This window comes from Lotus japonicus, chromosome 4 (genome assembly GCF_012489685.1).
Source record: "Lotus japonicus ecotype B-129 chromosome 4, LjGifu_v1.2".
Classification (NCBI taxonomy): Eukaryota; Viridiplantae; Streptophyta; class Magnoliopsida; order Fabales; family Fabaceae; genus Lotus; species Lotus japonicus.
Window position 1 is genome coordinate 46,992,789 of NC_080044.1, and position 15,004 is coordinate 47,007,792.

The window sequence follows — 15,004 nt, forward strand, 5'->3', positions numbered from 1 at the left end:
ATCAACATAAATATAACATAAAATCACCAAAGCATGAACAAAGCATCCAATCATGAACTAGGTCCCGAGGAGGAGGTGGATCCATCTCCACTATGCCTCCTACGGTACACGAATGAGGAGATGTTGCGCTGCCTAACATAATCTAAGGCCCTTTGGATGACCCCTCGGCAAGGACCCCCAACTGGAGGTGCGTCCTCTGCATCCAACGCCTCTGTGAGCCAGTTCTTATTTATGTCTTCCGGGTTCTAAAACATAGAAATCTCAAAATTACAACATTAAAAGATTTCGAGATCTAATTCCCGAAACCTATTCATGGCTTATGGGTTCTAAAACGCGGAAAAACTAAATCTCGAAACAAAATGGCAGATTAACGAAAATGGATGAGAAGAGGGTGAAGACATACCTGGTTGTTGCGAGGGTGACAAAGATGAAGTTGAGGGGGAGAGGGAGTGTGAGAGGGAGAAGGAGTGTGACAGGGAGAAGGAAGAAGATGAAAGGTTGAGTATAAAGGAAAAGGAGAAGGAGAGCGTGAGTGAAGAAGATGAAGTTGAGAGGGAGAGTGAGTAGGGAGTGATTGTGAAGGAGATGAAGGGTGGTGGGAAGTTTAGAATGGGAAAACGTGTTTTTTTAAGATGGGGTATTTTGGGGTTTAAATTCTTTAGGTGGGGTGGGAAATTTATTGGTTTGGATATTAAATTTAACCCCCCTCACCTAATCATCCAATGAGTGACTTGTTACTCACATTTGTGATCCTAGGAGTAGAGGACCATGTCTTCAACACTTAATGTTCCTAGGCCCAAATATAATTTAACTAAAGAGCCACACACTCTATTAAACTTTCTGGAGATATGTTGGAAGACAACTTCTCAATCTTGTTGTACTATTCTCGCTTTAGCTAGATACGTTGCATAGGAGTGGAGCTTTAGAGGACCATTATAGTTGATGTCATTAACGATATCTAAAAATCAAGCTCACAAATAAGTTTCTGAGTAGCCAAGTCAATGTAAGACCCCGAATCACGGTCAAAAGCTCAACTAAATAAAATATCACTTCCATCTTCAAAGCTAGCAAAATAAAAAATCTAAGTTTTTTATTGTGGTGTCAAATCCACTACTCCTTTAAATATGAATGAAATAAATTCATTATCCTTCTATAAAATGTGGGGGCGAAAAAAATCATTAGGTTAAAAGTCACAATTAAGGTATCTAAAAGATGAAACTGAATATATATCCAAATTTGATTGCTACTTATAGATTTTTATTGTTCTTATAACTGGCGGCAACTAAGTCCACATGCAAGCCACCTAGTAATATTATTGAATCTAACTCCACATTCAATGGATTTCATTCCACGTAATGAATTATGAACTAGTATCTCACAAGTTCATTTACTGAAGTCTTAGTAATGGTATTTTTTAGTAAAAGATTTGACCCAAACCTCCTATCAACTGTATATCATGAAATGAAATCAGGGAAATTTTTTATTTGCCGTCGAATATAGTTGCATTTATTCAAAAAAAAAGTTAAATTATTCACAAATTCAATAGTTATGAGATTAATTATTCGAAACTCTGAAATTTACTGGTTGCATTTATTAATTTGATTAAGAAGAAACTTCAAAATTTCTTCCACATTATGAATTTTTAGTTTCCGGTTTACTTTCATGGAGTGATACCAGTACCAGATGAGTTTGACCTTAGTACATACATGTACATGGCGGTAAAATACTGATAATGATTAAACACTCGAACGAACATGAAGGGAAAATAATAATAAAAAAATATAAATAGAAGAACAATTATTAGTAGTAAGGAAATAAATAAATAAATAAATAATCTAAAATTGAAAGAAAAAAAACGTCGTCGTTGTGTGTAGGTGCGAAATGAAGGGCTTTCCCTCTGTTTACTCTCTCTCTCTCTCTCTGCTAATTCTGATAATGGATCTCTAACCAAGCTTCATCTCTTTCACTTTTTTCCTTCTCTTTCTGGGTTCCACGCCACAAAACGCTGCGTTTCATTCCGACCTAAACTTCCCACTTTCCGGGTAGATTGCGTCAATTTCAGAATTCCCAGATCTTCTTTCTGCCATTAACACGAGGTAGCTTTCAGTGATTTTTGTTTTTTATTTGATTTAATTTGGATCTCGAGGGTTGGAACTGTAGGAAGTGAAATCTGGAATTTGGGGGAAAATAATTGAATTATTCCGGTGAATTGATTTGGGGGGTTTTGTTGTGATGGCTTCGAATCCTCCATTTCATGTGGAGGATCAGACGGATGAGGATTTTTTTGATAAATTGGTTGAGGAGGATATGAGTCCTGTCAAATCTGGAAGCAATGACTCTGATGATGTCAAGGCTTTCGCCAATTTGGGTATCGGGAATGATGCTGATGCTGATGCTGATGCTGATGCTGATGCTGGTGCCGATGCGGCATTTGATCATTCGGGTGGTGGAGGAAGTGGGGTGGAGTTGAAAGGGGAGGAGGAGGAAGATGGTGCTGTGAAATTGGATGGTGGGAATTCACAAGAGGGGGGGAGTTTTTTGGTGTCGTCTAGTGAATCAGGATGTGATAGTGTGATGGATCGCGGTGGTGATAATGCGGTGGGGTCGGAGGTCGGGCCAGATTTGAGCGTGGGCAAGAGCAATGGAATGCATAATTCGGGGATTAAGGTGGTTGATTGGAATGCGTTTAATGCTGCTGATTCAAATGGTGGTACTGGGTTTGGATCGTATTCTGACTTTTTCACCGAGTTTGAAGATCAATCTGGGAAAGGATTTCATGATTCTAATAAGACTGAGGTGAAACCTGGAAATGAAATTGCAAACGATAGCTTAGATGCTTCAGCTAATTATGTGCAATATCAAGATGGTCAAGGTTATGATGCATCTACAGGAAATGGGATTAGTGAGCAACAAGATCCGAATAGCAGTCAGTATTGGGAGAGTCTATATCCTGGTTGGAAGTATGACCACAACACGGGGCAATGGTATCAAGTAGATGACCCTAATGCAACAGCCACTACTCAGGGTGGCTCTGATGCCAGTACAGGTGTCGGTTGGACTGCTTCTGCTGATGCCAGTACAGGTGTCGGTTGGACTGCGGCTGCTGATGCTAAAGCGGAGGTCTCCTATCTGCAGCAAACTCCTCAGTCTGTTGCGGGAACTTTAGCTGAAACTGGCACAACTGAAAGTGTATCTAGCTGGAATCAGGTTTCACAAGGGAATAATGGGTATCCTGAGCATATGGTTTTCGATCCTCAGTATCCGGGTTGGTATTATGACACAATTGCCCAAGAATGGCGCTCGTTAGAGACTTACAATTCATCAATTCAATCTGCTACTCAGGGACTTCAAAATGGTAATGCTTCTACCAGTTCTTTTGCACATAATGGTAACAATTTCTATGGAGAGTATGGCCAAGCCGGAAATTATGAGCCACAGGGCATTAGTAGTCAAGCTGCAAATGATAGCTGGGGTGGTTCTTATGGTATTAGTCATCAGCAGGGTTTGGAAACATCCACAACTCAGTCTGCTATTAGAAGTGGGGACAGTGCAACTTCGGGTGGAAACCAGCAATATGATCATCCTTTTGGTTCAAGTATTTCTTTCAACAGGGATCAACAAAATACTTCAAGCTCCTTTGGGTCAGTTCCATCGTACAATAAAGCAAACCCCGACCATGGGTTGGCTAATGGAACTCTTGAAGTGCAAAACTTTGCTCCGAGTGGGAACTATGGTCAACATTTTAATTATTCGAACACACAGTTTGATGAACAAAAAAAATTCTCAAATGATTATGCTGATAGTCAGAAGCCTCTCAGTTACTCCCGGCAATCATTCCAGGGTGGGCATCAGCAATCATACGCCCCTAATGTTGGAAGATCATCAGCTGGACGTCCTCCTCATGCCTTAGTAACCTTTGGCTTTGGTGGAAAACTCATTGTAATGAAAGATTCTAATCTGTTGAGCTCACCATATGAAAGTCAGGTTAGTTCTTGACTCCTGTTTCCGGTTTCAATCTATGCCTCATTTGGTTTCTGCAATGATTAACGCTGTGTGTTTGTTTTTATGTGAAGAGTTCTGTACAAGGCTCTGTTTCTGTGTTAAACTTGATGGAAGTTGTTGCTGGAAGCATTGATTCTTCCAGCATTGGAAATGGCGCTTGTGATTATTTTCGGGCTCTCAGCCAGCAATCTTTCCCAGGTCCATTGGTTGGTGGGAGTGTTGGAAGTAAAGAGTTGCACAAATGGATAGATGAGAGGATTACGCACTGCGGATCGCCTGACATGGATTATAAGAAAGGCGAAAAGTTGAGACTCCTTCTGTCCTTGCTTAAAATAGCCTGTCAACATTATGGAAAACTACGTTCTCCTTTTGGTACGGACAACATACTAAAAGTAAGTTAAATTGATTGTTCATTGAATCTTCTGTACTTTGCAAGATTGATAGAATTATTTGTAAGAGTGTGCATTAGATCAATTGGAACATTGCTAAATGTTAATTTTTAGAGTTTTCTTTTTGTCAATGCATATATTGGTTCTACTACTCTACCTTTTAGGTTGATGTAAATGACCTTAGTCCCCCTTGCATCTGCATTTTTCAAATCACCCCTTTTTGATGGATGTCATGAACTAACTATGCCTAAAGTTTTTAAGTTTGGGTGATGCTATGTATATTATATTTATAACGTGCCCCCTCATGAAAGAGCCGGTTGGGATTGAGTGTCAACAATGCACAACCCACCTACCTTGTGCTGAATTTCAACTTTTTTTAGTAGATCAATGGGGGCAGCTAGTCAACAAGGATTGAACTTCAGACCACTTGGTCATAGAGACTTTGATACCATGTCATGAACCATCTATTTCAATTCCTGATAGCTTAAGTTGTTAGGTGAAGACACATAAATGAATTTATATTATATTTCTGACAAAGTGGTTTATAAAATTAAAGTTGTTCTTCAAATTTGCTGCCATGCCTTATTCTCTTTCCTTGGTTCAGAAGGTCATTCTTGTGAACATCTACGGGAAGTAAAATTCTCATTCATATTGCTTTAGGTTAGCAAGAAAACAGATGTTAGTACATAGTATCTTCTGTACCTTCTTTAGCACCAGAAGGAGAACTTTATGGATTTAAGGGATCCAAAATTGGTCATTGAATGTATTTTCAGACAAACTGCAGAATTTGTTATCAAATAGCTATTCGGCTGCCGTATCTTCATGGAATTATTTAGGCTGATTTGTAAAAATTACATTTCACCTACTTTGCTCCTCTGGTAGTTTTGATTTAGTCATATTACTGTGTTAATACTATTCCTCATGGGATCACTTCCAGATTTGGTAACCTACTAGGTTTGTATTTTATACAGGAAAATGATAATCCTGGGTCAGCAGTTGCAAAGCTTTTTGCATCTGCCAAAATGAGTGGCAAGGAGTTCACTCAGTATGGTGTGCTGAGCCACTGCCTGCAAAATTTGCCTTCTGAAGCACAAATGCGGGTGTGTATTAAGTTAACCCCTGCTGAAACCCCTGTCAGATTTTTGAATTTGTAGTCTCTACTGATAAATTTTGTTATATCTAGGCAACGGCTTCTGAGGTACAGAATCTTCTTGTCTCTGGCAAAAAGAAGGAGGCTTTGCAATATGCACAAGAAGGTCAGTTATGGGGACCTGCTCTTGTTCTTGCTTCACAACTCGGTGAACAGGTAAGCTTTCAGATTTTCACCTGTTGAATACTATTCTGAGCTACTAATCCTGAAATGTCTGAGCTAGACAGTCCCTTGTTTATTTTTTTGGTGATTTTAAGATTTTTTTTGGTGAATTGGTAGACATTCCCTTAGTTTCTGTAGTCTTACAGTCCTTTTTCATCCTTCTTTATTGGTAATGGATTTGGTACTTGTTTGCACTTCAGTTCTATGTGGATACTGTGAAACAAATGTCACTTCGTCAACTGGTTGCTGGGTCTCCTCTGCGCACATTATGCCTTCTAATTGCTGGGCAACCAGCTGAAGTTTTCTCTTCTGACAGCTCAACAAGTGGGGACCCTAGTGCTTTTGATATGCCTCAGCAGCATGTGCAGGTGATTTTAGTGGATAAACTAATAAGACACACAATTATTCAAGGGCTATGCAACAGATATTTTCTTACTTTCAAGCTTAAATAGTTGAGTTATTGGTTTTCATTTGACTTGGAAGCTCATGCCTTTGTTGTTGTTTTACTATTACAGTTTGGATCTAATGGCATGCTTGAAGATTGGGAGGAGAATCTGGCTGTAATAACCGCAAACAGAACTAAAGATGATGAGCTTGTAATTATTCATCTTGGTGATTGCTTGTGGAAGGAAAGAAGTGAGGTATAGTTGTTCTCAATCAATATTATCACTTTCTTCTATTTAATGATTTTTGTAGATTTCTGTTCTGCTTCTGATTTGAGACTCATTTTAGATTACTGCTGCACACATCTGCTATTTAATTGCTGAAGCAAATTTTGAGTCATACTCAGATAGTGCAAGGATGTGTCTGATAGGAGCAGATCACTGGAAATTTCCTCGAACTTATGCTAGTCCAGATGCTATCCAGGTTCATTAAAATTTCTTGTTTTTTTCCACAAAATGTGGTTGATCTAAGCATGTGCATGTTTTTAGTCCTTCTCTCACACAATGTAATGGACACTCTATGTGTTCACCTCTCTCTCTCTCTGGATTTTTTCTGGTTCCAAAATTCTTAACTTTCTAGGGTTTTACCGGTTCAAATTTGGATTTTTCATATCTAGACTATATCTGTATACTTTATTAAGAATATGGCATGTACTCTCTTAATTAACCTCCAAACCTAGGTTTATAAACAAATGAATATGAGATTTTCAAAACCAAGTTCCTTAAAGTTTTTAATTAACCTGCCTCTTATGTGACATGCTATTTCCACTCAGCATCTCTTCTTATCTGCAAAAAAGATATTATGTTCAATCTGATTTAAGTTGTTAATGCTCTTTTGGAAGCACTCCACTTATCTTACCTGATAACTTCTTGGACAGAGGACGGAGTTATACGAATATTCAAAGGTGCTTGGAAACTCTCAATTCATTTTGCTTCCATTTCAGCCATATAAGATTATATATGCATGTATGCTAGCTGAAGTGGGAAAGTTGTCAGACTCGTTGAAGTAAGTTTGTTGAATATTATTTGTGATATTATGCTCTATGTAATCTGCCTTATTGTTTTTATGTGACTTCAGGTACTGCCAAGCAGTACTGAAATCCTTAAAAACTGGCCGTGCACCAGAAGCTGAAACATGGAAACAATTGATATCATCTCTTGAGGAGAGGATTAGAGCCCACCAACAGGTACTTCCTTGTCCTTTATTGTGTCTTCATTATTTTGATAGTCTTGTTACTTATCCTCTTCAAAAATTTATATTCAGGGTGGGTATGCTGCAAATCTGGCTCCTGCAAAATTAGTGGGCAAATTACTCAACTTTTTTGATAGTACTGCTCATAGAGTTGTTGGTGGTTTACCACCACCTGCTCCATCATCATCACAAGGAACTGCTCAGGGAAATGAACAAACTTTCCAAACTACTGCGCACAGAGTATCCAATAGCCAATCAACAATGGCCATGTCATCTTTAGTCCCGTCTGCTTCGATGGAGTGGACAGCTGACAATAATAGAACGACAAAACCTAATAGAAGCGCTTCAGAGCCAGACTTTGGTAGAACTCCCCGTCAGGTTTGTGATTACCACTAAGGGTATACTTTGAAAAGCTTATGCTTCATATGTTTGGTAAAGTTTTAGTATATTGTAATTGTTGAAAAAAAAAAGAATTGGTTGATTCATCTCTTGAAACTTTACCTCATCCACAGGGAAAATCACCCGATTCAGGGGCCACTTCTCGCTTTTCTCGTTTTGGTTTTGGCTCACAACTTTTGCAAAAGACGGTGGGGCTAGTCTTGAGACCTCGCCCTGGCAAACAGGTATTATTAATTGTTTTATATTCCTTTTTTTTTCCTTTCAGCTGTGCCATTTTAAATTGTTCTTACTCTTCCCTCTATGAAGGCTAAATTGGGGGAAAAGAACAAGTTCTATTATGATGAAAACCTGAAAAGATGGGTAGAGGAAGGTGCTGAACTTCCAGCTGAAGAAACTGCATTACCACCACCTCCAACCACTACTGTTTTCCAGAATGGTTCAACTGACTACAACTTGAAATCTGCATTGAAGACAGAAGTGTCACCTTCAAATGAGGGTTCTGATTTGAAAACTTCGAGTCCTGAACTGACTCCAGGGATCCCACCAATACCACCTAGCACAAATCAATTCTCTGCCCGTGGTCGCCTTGGTGTTCGATCAAGGTACGAAGATACTTTAACTCTTGTTATGATCCTGTTGTAGTTGGAACTCTTGTTTTCTCTAGTACATTATAATTTGAAATTGAAGACTCTTCAAGAAATGTTAGAATAGCAGTGCTTACAAAATTGAACTTGCATAATAGCTAAGTCTCTTAATGCAATTTACCTTTATCAGTACTGAAAAAAGAGTTATTAAATTGGAAAGTCTTGTTTCTAGGCCTAATTAAAATTTGTATTCTAGAATAATCCAATATGAAGGGGAAGTAAATTAGGATGAACAAATGGGTCTATGCAGCCAGAACAGTTTCCAGAAACAAGAGTAAAAGTTTCTTATTGATAGTTCATTCTCTCAATCATCAACAACATTTGAAAAGCTGATCACATTGATAAAAATTTAATGGACTATACAGGTATGTTGACACCTTCAACCAAGGTGGTGGAAGCTCTGCAAACTTGTTTCAGACACCACCTGTTCCATCTGTCAAACCTGCTGTCACTGCCAATGCAAAGTTTTTTATTCCTGCTCCAGCACCATCATCAAGTGAGCAGACAATGGAAGCTATAGCAGAAAATAATCAAGAAGATAGTTCAGCTCTTGAAAATCCGTCAACATCTTCTAGGAATGATTGGGCATACCTATCCCCCAAAACACCATCACCAATGGCCAGGCAAAGGTTTCCAAGTATGGGTAACATCCCAAGCCCGGGAGCAATGATTAATGGCAGTAACTCTCATCATACTCATACGTCCCCTCATTCACGGCGAACAGCTTCATGGAGCGGTGGGAGTTATGGTGATTCATTCTATCCCACCACAAAAATGAATGAAGCTAAGCCTCTAGGGGAAGCTTTGGGAATGCCACCATCAACATTTATGCCAGATGATGCTTCTTTAATGCACACTCCTGTGAAGAGTGGGAGTTTTGGAGATCTTCATGAGGTTGAACTTTGAGCAGATAATTTAAGTTGTAAATATCAAATTTTGTTTATGGTCATCACATGAGGTGAAGTTCATGAAGAAGCAAAAGATATCTTACCCCCACACCCCTTGTTTTGCTTGCTTTAAATGCAAAGGGAGTTGATACATGCCACCATCTAAGGTTGAAGGGCAAGGAACTTGTGTCTTCTTCTAGCTAAGGATAGACCATGTAGGTGAGTAGTACCACTCATTTGTTCATTTTATTAAACAGTAAAACACAAGATGTCCCTCAATGAATAGAGGTGACAACAGATCAAGGACAAAAGAATAGTCTGTGGATTTGTGAAATGTAAGTTTTGCCCCCTTCTGTAATTGTTTTAGTCATGAAATGGAATTTAATTTACAAATTAGAGCCTCAGTCTTGATGTGAAATGTTTAGTTTGCATATAAACTCGTTGTCTTACTTCTCTGCACAGTTCTTTTATTTCATTGAAAATTATTATGCTTTTATTTTGGATAAGTTGAGTTTATATAATATTTTGAAGTAAAATTTCTCTAGGAATGTTGAAAACTGAGTCCATTTTTGTCATGTTGTTTCTTCTTTTTTTCATCTTAACACAACATTTTTGGAAAACTAATACCATGGATACTTGTTGGCAGCTTTGGCACTCACTTCGCGATAAAAAGTGAATGAGGTCGTCTTATGAATTGGAATAAAAGTCCATTCGCTCAACTATAAGAATTGGAATAAAAGTTCTTTTCAAAAAAAAAAAAAGAATTGGAATAAAAGTTTATTCACTCAAGTAATATCCAAATAAAGTGCAGCCTGTGTGATGCAGTCATAGCAACAGAAAAAAAAAACAATTGAATGTCTACATGTCAAGCTTTAGGAATAGAATCCACTTTCGTGAAATTCATTCATGTTAAAATTTTATTTTATAAATATTTAAGCAATAGATATAGTAGAGATGGTCTTCTTATTTATTTAAATACCTCAATTTAGTAAAATTTTAAAGGCTTAAATACTCTGGAGATCCCTGAAATTGTATGGCGTACAAAAATAAGTTCCTACCCGTATTATGTGCTTATGTGGCTCTATTTTTCCACAGTCATCGATTCCACGTGACTTTTTTATTTTTCTTTTATTACACCAAGCCATTTTGATCTGTAATAGCAGGTTTTGCAGGTAATTCCTATTTTTTAAAAATAAAAATATTTATTATATTAGGGTATAATTAGGAAAATAGTTAGTGAATGATTTTTTTTAACAGAGTTAGTGAATGATTAATAACCTCCAATAAATCACCAAATCCATAAATTAAAAACTCAAACCTCCCAACCCTAAAGCCCGATTCAGAACCCCTGACCCACCATCATCATCTTCCCCAACCTCCATGTCAAGATCTAGTTGGAACCCCTCAACCAAAACTTGTTCTTCGCCCTCTATGCCCAGTGTCAACAAAAACGAACATGAAGAACGAACACCCAGATCAAGCCTTTCACCACCTGCGACCCAACCCAGATCTACAAACGAACTCAGGAAACCAACCACCAGCTCCCAAGGTCGCTCCAATCTCCCCCTCGAACCTTCACCCAGCGTCACAGCGACAACCAAGTTCGAAGCTTTTGCCCACCCGATGTTGAATCTGATGGATGGCAGTGCTTGTGGGGGGCATGACCGTCGCTATCACACACGACGGAGCAGAAAGAGGTTCCGTGGTGATTATGGCGGATTCCAGTGATAGAGCTCGAGGCCGGAGAGGAGGAGGCGATGCAATAGATTTGGCGAGGTGCGTGGTGTGGTAGTGGCGATTTAGAAGGGAGGAAGGGAGGTGGTTGTGGTCACGATGGAGACGGATGGAGGGATTTGGATTTTTTGCATTTGCGATGAAATATCAGAATCCATATGAATAATACAGACATAATTAGTGACAATTTTTATCAATGAGTGTTACTTGTTGCAAAAGTCGTCATTAAGTTAAATTCGTCAACTTTAGTGACGAATTACATTTTCATCTCTAAAATATGTTGATAATTTAGAATACTTGTTGAACTTTGCATGTATTAGTGACAAATTTTAAGATGAAAAAATTTACATCACCAAAAAATAGACAAATTTAAAATAGTGAATTTTTTTGCGATGAAAAACATTTCTTCACTAATTATGTCTCTATTATTCATTATCTAAGTTTTTTTGTGATGAATTAAGATATTCCGTTGCAAAATATAAAAGTGGGTGAAGTGCATATTTTAGACAGAAATTGGATAAGTTTCATTTTGACAAATCTTGAGAGGTGAATATATTTTAGTCTATATTTTGAAAAAGGCTCAATCCAACATATTTTCATCGACAACAATATATTTTTTGACCATATTGCAAGAAATATATAAAAGCATATATATAATATAACATTATTTTTGTTCAAAAAAGCATGATGTTAAGCAAGATGGCTTATAATATAAGCCCATGCAAGCATGGGCCAAATGGTCCATTAAAAGCCCAGAACCTTCAACCCTACCAATACAAATACATCATCTCTTCCACCTTCTAGGGTTCTGCCATTAGCCGCTGCAACTGCACCAAGCGAAGAGCAAAACAGAGAGAACAAGAAACAGCGATTCACTACAATGGGTGAGTTACTGAACGATTTCAATGCTTTTCAGTGTTTGTGTTCATCAATTTCCGTACATGGTGTGATTCAATTTTCGTTTGTGTTTGGAATGCAGGTAAGGTTCACGGATCTCTTGCTCGTGCTGGGAAGGTGAGAGGCCAAACTCCCAAGGTGGCCAAGCAGGACAAGAAGAAGAAGCCCCGCGGCCGCGCTCACAAGCGCATGCAATACAACCGCCGATTCGTCACCGCCGGTAACCATTTTGAACCCACTTTCACATAATCTTCTGTTTTTCTTGTTTCATTTTGCTGCACGAAAAAAATATGATTTTGTTGTGTTGGAACAAAAGGGTGTGTGAATTTTGTGGTTTCATGATTTGGGTGTTTTTTTAATTTTGATTTGTTTTTGTTTTTTTGCTTTGTGTGATTGTAGTTGTGGGATTCGGAAAGAAGCGTGGACCTAACTCATCTGAGAAGTGATGAAGATGCTTGGAGGATAGTTTTTATTTACTTGTGCTATGTATTACTTGTTTTGATTTGGTTGTTGAACTGAAAGTAAGATGCTTCTTATTATGGTTGAATGAACCAGTTTTTGCTAGTTAATATTGATAATATGATTGTGTAAGAGATTCGTTTTCACTCATAAGTATGGTATTTTTTCTTTGAAATTTAGTTGCCGATAGGCTAGATTGATTTAACTCACCACAGCTATATCGTAGTTGTTTGTGTTTTACCTTGCGGAGCAAATATTTACTATGCTTAGTGCTGTGTCATTTCAATTCTTTTCCCCTCTTAAAGACCACAAGCTGTTTCCTAACTTTGTACATGACGGATTAATCCTTGTTTGACTCTGCTGCAAAATGCCTCTTGAAAGCTTAAAACTTCAGCATTTTGCATTGTAGGTAATATTGGTTTTTATGCTTTTCGTAGATGATGTTTCTTTAGTTTTAAGGAATAGGTTTACATCATAATCTTTTCTTTTTGATAGAATAAATATGAGCAGCTGTTGGTTAGTGATGGACTTTCTGATGGAGACTTACGTTAGGATCATAGTTCATCATATATGTTACCAATGAACTTGGACAATTGATACTTCCAATTTGCCCTACTGGTTGCAAGGATCCTCTAACAATAGGCTCCTCAATTTAGTTCTTGCATATCACATTATTCATGTCCTTTGTTTTTCTGTCAAATAAGCCTTTTATCAAACTAGGCTTCAACTAGGGATTAAGGATCCTTCTAAAAATAGTTTTAAGATTTGTTTTTTTCTTAAGTCTAGGGATTAATTTGATTAAGGAATGAATTTAGGTATCCGCTCCTTTTTGTCCATTTGGATGATTGATGCTTGTAACCCTAGTTGGTCCTATTACATTCTGCTTGACATATGTCCTGCAAAAAATAGATTGATAGCCGTTCTGCTATTATGTTCTAGGATTCACTCTTCTTTTCTAGTGATGCTTGTAACCCTACTTGGACTACTACATTCCTCTTAATTCTAACGCCAACTTCTCATGGGCTTTGCCCAGTTTACCTGTTTTGAAAGAAATGTTGCTGATGGTTCTGGATGATTGAATCCTTTCCTTAGTGTGTTTTTGGATTTGCACTGATTGTTGCGCGTCTGTACTAGAAAGAGTTTGTGCTGATGCAAATATGAAATGAGTTGTTCGGAGCAATAACAGTTTCTGTGATGAAATGAAACAAAAGCACAATCCTAGTAATTGTACTTGTTCCCTACAAAAGTACAATCGTAGTAATTGTAATTGATCCCTACATAAGCACAATCATAGTAATTGTAATTGATCCCTATCCAATGTTTATTTTATTTGATTTATCTGTGAAATATGCTATCCATTTACCTAAAAATAATATCCATTATTGTTTTATTAAACTAATCAAACATTAGGCATATGCTTGGCATCAAGGAACGAGAGTGAGTGGTCCATCAACAGTGAGTTTGATTTTTTTAGAAAAAAACTTGCTGAATTGCAAAACTTCTTCCAAATTTGCATGTTTTTTAAGCAGCATGAATTAAACACTAGATTTGTTAAAAAAAAACACTTGATTATATTAACATTAATCATTCTATCCGATTCACCTTAATTAGGTTCTTTTATTCAATCTACCATAAAAGGTATGTACCAAAAAAAAAATCTACCATAAAAGGTACCTTTATTTTGGTTTTTTTTTGAACATCTTTTATTTTGAATTTTATGTAAACTATGGTGTAGTTGTATCTATCGAAGTCTCACTATATTTAAAATTTTAAAACGAATACCTTAATACCAATTCTTTTTAAAATTTTACTCATCTATTTGAAGTCTCAGTATGTATAAGAATTCAATTATAGTCTTTCTAATAAATGCGTAACTCATGTCTTTAGTGAGGGCTTATGTTAAAATAAATTTTATTTTCAAAGTTTAGAATATGAACACACATCTCTAAGAATATAGACACACACTATATCATTTACTATAGAAATTCAAATCATGTCTTTTTTACAGCACAATATCACAGCTGTGTTCACTAAAAAAACACAATTTTGGTCCACTTGATTTTTTAATGGGTTCATGATATGGTATGCCTATAATTTTAATAACATTTTTTCAACAATGGGAAAGACTTTATCTTTGAATTGAATTACTTCTTTCGACAAAAAAAAAAAAGTGAATTACTCCAGAGTTTGTTTACAACTTCTGCAAAGACTACAATTAGATGTCAACAACAGTACTATTTTTTGGCCAAAGTCAAAAGCTACTATTTGTTTGACGTATTTTTACACTTCCGCGTAGGGATGGCAATGGGTCTCAGACCCATAGGATACCCGTAAAAATACCCACGATGAGTAGGGTAAAAACCCGCTAGATGGGTATGTGGTTGGGTATGGGTAATTACCCGCAAAAGGTAGCTGGTATGGGTACTATAGTACCCAACTCGCCCCATACCTGCACACATATTATTATTATTATTATTTAGTAATATATGAACAAATTAACTTAAGCTATAGCTTTCAAACTTACTTATTTTAAAAAATATGTGAGTATTTAAGGTATTCATAATCATTGCTAATTTACTCCCACTTATTTTTAAAATTAGTAAGTAATAACCTACAACTTTAGGACTATATTATAATTCAAAATTA

The 15,004-nt window shown here is 37.1% G+C and overlaps 2 protein-coding genes across 3 annotated transcripts; both read left to right on the plus strand.

Moving 5' to 3' along the window:
- The first annotated feature begins 1,857 nt into the window (after positions 1 to 1,857).
- LOC130715955 (protein transport protein SEC16A homolog) lies at positions 1,858 to 9,661 on the plus strand. Of its 2 annotated transcripts, XM_057566120.1 has the most exons (14): positions 1,858 to 3,046; positions 3,083 to 3,984; positions 4,074 to 4,394; positions 5,363 to 5,491; positions 5,575 to 5,697; positions 5,904 to 6,071; positions 6,219 to 6,344; positions 6,436 to 6,570; positions 7,025 to 7,152; positions 7,225 to 7,333; positions 7,411 to 7,716; positions 7,851 to 7,961; positions 8,044 to 8,339; positions 8,747 to 9,661. In XM_057566120.1, exons 1-14 carry the CDS (start codon positions 2,233 to 2,235, stop codon positions 9,285 to 9,287), a joined length of 4,209 nt encoding a protein of 1,402 aa, XP_057422103.1. In that variant the 5' UTR covers positions 1,858 to 2,232; the 3' UTR covers positions 9,288 to 9,661. The 2 variants fall into 2 exon arrangements, with proteins under 2 accessions (XP_057422103.1, XP_057422102.1); XM_057566119.1 differs by having other exon boundaries at positions 1,858 to 3,984.
- A 2,090-nt stretch (positions 9,662 to 11,751) lies between these two features.
- Positions 11,752 to 12,533, plus strand: LOC130716108 (40S ribosomal protein S30). The gene is made up of 3 exons (XM_057566299.1): positions 11,752 to 11,886; positions 11,982 to 12,119; positions 12,299 to 12,533. Exons 1-3 carry the CDS (start codon positions 11,883 to 11,885, stop codon positions 12,343 to 12,345), a joined length of 189 nt encoding a protein of 62 aa, XP_057422282.1. The 5' UTR covers positions 11,752 to 11,882; the 3' UTR covers positions 12,346 to 12,533.
- The last annotated feature ends 2,471 nt before the right edge of the window (positions 12,534 to 15,004 follow it).